At 36.5% G+C, this 5,559-nt stretch overlaps 1 protein-coding gene across 1 annotated transcript in view; it reads right to left on the reverse strand.

Annotated features, from left to right (window-relative positions):
- The window catches only part of LOC102023188 (vomeronasal type-2 receptor 116-like), a gene marked incomplete at its 3' end in the record, with an annotated part of 32,162 nt that continues 26,603 nt past the window's right edge, over positions 1-5,559 (reverse strand). The window contains 1 exon segment of the mRNA XM_013507330.1: positions 1-388. Coding sequence (XP_013362784.1) covers positions 1-388 — 388 coding nt within the window.

Here is a 5,559-nt window from a genome sequence, read left to right on the forward strand (position 1 = left end):
TTAAAGGCCAGCACCACAGTAATGGTTTTGGCCAAGACAGAGGAAACAGCCACAGTGAACACGACTGCAAATGAGGTCTGCTGCAGGATGCAGGTGGCTGTGGTGGGCCGGCCAATGAAGAGCAAGGAGCAGAGGAAGCAGCAGGTGAGGGAGATGAGCATAAGGTAGCTGAGTCCCCGGTTATTGGCTTTGACAATCGGAGTGTCTCGGTGCTTCACAAAAATGCCAAGAACAATAACTGCGAAAACAGTGAGAATCAGGGCTATGCTGGCCAACATCTTTCCCAAGGGGTCTTCAAAAGCCAGAAAAGTCACAGATTTTTGGAGGCAGTGGATTCTGTCAGTGTTGGCGTACTGATGGTCTGGACACTTCACACACTGCTCCATATCTAGTGAGAAATGCAAATTTTCACATACTGTAACTTCTTATTATTCCTCTTATTTAAAGACCAGTCTCCAGAACTCACTGGACTTATTGAACAAAATTGTCTTTCTTTTCTTTTCCTGTTCTTTTCATTCTTTTCTATTCTTTATCTGTCTTTTGCAGTACTGTAGAGTTAGCTTCACTTTCTTATTGAACTACATTTTAATTTTGTTTAAATATTTAATTTGACACTAAGTCTGGTTAAGTTACTACTGTCCAAGATTGGTCAATGTACAGTCTTCATGTATCAGCTTGCCATAGTTTTGAGGTTATTGCTATCCACAAATATGTCTGGCTTCTCCTTTGTTTGTCTAGACGCTAAGTGAAATAATGTTATAGAATAACTCCCAATTCATATTACCCAACAATACTGATAATACTTCTATTTTTCTCCTCATTACCCTAGTATATTTATAAACTATTTTTATATTTTCACAAATCAATAGCAGACCTACCTACCTAAATAAAACTTTCATAAGTTGGATATTAATTGGACAAACATCCATTTATTGGAAAACCAACAAAATTTGCTAAATTTCAAACAAATATATGTGACAAATAGTACATACTATCAAGTATAGTATGTTATTCCACCATATAAAATGTAGTCTCACTGAAGACCATGACATAATTCATGAGCATGGTATGTTAAATCATTTATTTCAGTGTTATAATCATAAATGATTTTGTGTACCTCAATGATTATATCTTTCATACTCAGGGAATTACCACTAGATGTATATTACTTTTAAAATGTAGCGAATGTCTATTTTTAAAATGTCCTCTATTCATCCAGAGGGACTGGATGGGCCAACAAGATTTCAGGTGTCTCCTCCATCCCTCCAGAAGGCCTGGGCATTCTGGTAAGATTGCCAGTGACACAGTGGGGGCCTGATTGTGGTGCACATGATGGAAAGGTGGGGCTAGCAGCCTGGAAAATCCAAAGCATCAGCAACAATATGAGCCAAAGGTTGTCAAGTTAGGTGAATATGTGCACAAAGACATATGGAATAGATGCTGGCGGGTAGGGAGACCTCCCCTTTTGTTTTTTTTCCCTAAAAGGCTGGGGAGAACTCCAGCCACAGAGGACTAATTCCATCCCCAAAATCTGGAGGCCAAGATCAGACTCACACCCAGGACAGTTCCTCCTGCAAACTTGGTTAGAGTACACATTTCTGGGATCTGACTTGGACCTAAGACAACTGTAGACACCAGAGGAATTTTACTACTTTTACCTTTTTCTGTCTGATTGGTTTTCCTCTTTGTATCCAGATGGATTAGTGTTTTGTTTTGGTTTTGTTTTTCCAGTTCTATTTTGTCCTGTTTTGCTTTTCTTTCTTGTTTGTTTGTTGGTATTTTTGTGAGTGTAATTATTTTTGTTTTCTCAATTTTTTCTTTTCTCTTTCTTTCATGACTTGGCTTTCTAAACTTTCTTTTGGTTTAATTCTACTTATCCTCTTCCTCATTTTTCTCAAATACCTTGCTTGATTTTATGATACTTTCCTGAGGGAAAACACTCTCTCTTCTCCTTAAGGTTCATATCAGTATGCCTATCCTTTCTCTTCCAACCCTTCCCTCTTGTGTCCTACAATTATTCAAAACTTGGATGAGCACCCTTTACCCTCTAGCCTTGTTCCTACTATATTTAACCTCATTCACATTTTTATCCTACACTCTATCCCTCTAACGCCCTCCACAACAGGTAAATATTGGATTCTGTTGTATAACTGTAGAATTTGCTTTTATAGTTAAAGGCATCTGGTTAATAGTTACCACAGTTTTTTAGTAGCCAGACTGTGCCTGAGTATAATGTTATTACAAATTGTACTACTTTAACTTGGATGTCATACCTGTTACAATCAGTTTTTCTCTGCTATATGACAACACTGTGACTGCAAGGGGTCATAATCATCACCATAGTCCAGTACAAAGAATGGGCACTGAGTCAAACAGGTAGCAACTTCACACTCTTACTATATTGGGAAGGTAGGTTCTTTGGATAGACATAAAGACCAAGAAACATCTACATCTAGAAAACATCCTGAAGAACAGATGTTTCCTAGGGAAACCTTAATACCAAAGATAAAGCTTAGATAACATAAGAAATCTTCAAATATCAACACAGAAAATAGAATAAAATAGAAAATTAAAAAATGACAAGACAAAGAAGCAAAATGAAACTTTAAATGCCCAGCCCACAGAAGAGAAAAAATAAATGGAAGAGACTATAGAAAAAAATAATCCCTAACATGCAAAAAGAAATGAAGATCAAAATGTAGGCACAGCTCTACAAAATTAAAGTAGACACAGATTAAAAACTAGGGGAGCTCTGGGAAATGATAGAAAATATGAATACCCAGCATAGAAAAGAAATGTAATCATTAACACAGATCCAAACAGAAATCCAGACAAGTAAAACCTCCATTGAAAAGATATGTAACAGATTGAATGAAAGTGAGGATAGAATATGAGATCTACAAGATAGGATTGCAACTAGCAACCAGAAAAAGAAAGGTATCTTAAAAAGAGCAAAAGACCACAAAAAACTCAACAACTACAAGATGAAGCAAAGAAGAACATAGGATTGATTGGAGTCAATGAGAAAGCTGGGGACATCCGAAAGCCATTGAAAACCTCTTCCCAGAAATAATGGCAGAAAAATTCCCAAACATGGATAAAGGATTTGGCATACAAATTAATGAAGCATATTGAACCCCAAGTACCCATGGCCAAAGTCAATTTACATCAAGGCATATAATAATCAAGATTCCAGAAATTCAGTATGAGAACAAAATATTAAAATCAGCTAAAGAAAAGAAATAAATCACCTATAAAGCAAAGTCCATCAGAATCACAGCAGAATTCTCAATACAAACCCTCAAATCAAAGAAAGCTTGGAGTGGAGGGTCTCACTATGTGGTTCAGACTCTCCTTGAGCTCACTTTGTAGCCCAGGTTGTACTTGAACTGGCAATGATCCACCTCCCTCAGCCTCCCAGAGTGCTGGGATTACAGGTGTGCACCACCACACCTGGCATAGGCACCTGTACTCTAATAAAATGAGAAACAGAGAAGAAATAGACAGATTCCTAGACACAACTGAATCGCCAAAACTAAATCAAGAAGGTATAAAAATTCTAAAAAACCCGATATCAGCCAATGAAATGGAAAATGTAATTTAAAAACTACCAACAAAGAAAAGCCCAGGTCCTGATGGATTCACTGTTAAATTCTAAAAGAAATTTAAAGAACTAATGCCACTCTTGTTGAAACTCTTAAAGAAATTGAAAGCAAGGCAACACTTTTAGAATCATCCCTGAAAACAAGTATTATCCTGATTTGAAAATTACCCAACCAAAAAAGAATAATACAGGCCAGTCTCCCTAATGAACATAGGTGCCAAAACCTTCAATAAATATTTGTGAACAGAATGCAACAAATCATCAAGATTATACACTATGACCAAGTAGGATTCATCCCAGGGGTGCAGGAATGGTTCAACACATGCAAATCAATAAATCTAATACACCATATTAACAGAACCAAAAAGAAAAATCACATGATCATCTCAGTGGATGCAGAAAAAGCATTTGACCAAGTGTAATATTCATTTATGATAAGAACCCTACAGAAAATTGGAATAGATGGTTTTTACTTCAATCTGATAAAAGCCCCCTATGACAACACAACAGCTAACATCACACTAAATGGTCAAAAACTGAAAGCTTTCACTCTAAAATGAAAAACAAGACAAGCATGTGCACTATCACCACTGCTATTCAATATAGTTCCAGAAACATAAGCCACCCCAATTAGACAAGAGAAAGAAATAAAAGGAATAAGAATAGGGAAGGAAGAGTTAAATCATCATTATTTGCAAATGACATTATAATATACATAGAAGACCCCAAAACTCCACCAAAAAACTTCTAGATTTAATAACCAAATTCAGCAATGTAGGTGGATACAAGGTCAACACCCAGAAATCGATAGCATTCCTATACACAAGCAAAAAACACACACAGAGAGAGAAATTAGGGAAACCATATCCTTTACAATAGCATAAAAAAATGAAATACTCAGGAATCAATCTAACAAAAGAAGTAAAAGACCTATACATTAAAAGTTACAGTACCCTGAAAAAGGAGATTGAAGAGGATATCAAAAAGTGGAAAGATATCCTTTGCTCATATGTAAGAAGAACCAACATAGTGAAAATGGCCTTACTCCCAAAATTGTTATACAGATTTAATGCAATTCCAATCAAAATATCATTAGTATACCTCACAGAACAATAGAAAATACTCCTAAAATTCCTTTGAAACCAGAAGAGACTTCGAATAGCAAACACAATTCTGAGCAACAAAAGCAAGTCAGAGGCATCACAATCCCTGACTTGAAATTATACTACAAAACTATTGTGACAAAATCAGCATAGTACTGGCAAAGAAACAGACCTGCTGATCAGTAGAACAGAATAAAAAATGCATATGCAACTCCAAACACATTCAGTCACATTATTTTTGACAAAAGGTCCAATTATTTTCACTAGAGGAAAGATAACCTCTTTAATAAATGGTACTGGAAAAAACCTGGGTTTCCACATTTCAAAGACTAAAACTAGACCCATGTCTATCACCATGCACTAAACTAAAGTCAAAATGGATCAAAGATCTAAATATTAAAACAAAAACACAATCTATTGGAAGAGAAGATGTATTGAAATCTTGAAGACATAGGTGTAGGCAGAGACTTCATGAACAAAACCCTAGACTATATGGGTAATACTACAAAGCATCAACAAGTGGGATCCCACCTTATTAAAAAGCTTTTGTACAGCAAAATAAATCACCAATAGAGTGAAAACAAAACCCACAGAGTCGGAAAAATTATAACCTGTTGTTCCTCGGACAAAGAAATTATATCTAGAACATATAAAGAATTGAAAAAAAATCAGGCCCCCCAAAGTCAAAGACCCAATCCAAAAATGTTTTCCTGATTATTGCAATGCCTGGAACCTGCAGTGTAGTTTCTGATAGAAATGGTGACATAGAGCGCCCAGGCAGCGAGTTCTCCGGGAGCGGCAGGGCTCCTGGGTACGAGTGTGGGCCGGACTCATACCACCATGATTCCCAGC

Source organism: Chinchilla lanigera, unplaced genomic scaffold (genome assembly GCF_000276665.1).
Source record: "Chinchilla lanigera isolate Chin_1 unplaced genomic scaffold, ChiLan1.0 scaffold00123, whole genome shotgun sequence".
Classification (NCBI taxonomy): Eukaryota; Metazoa; Chordata; class Mammalia; order Rodentia; family Chinchillidae; genus Chinchilla; species Chinchilla lanigera.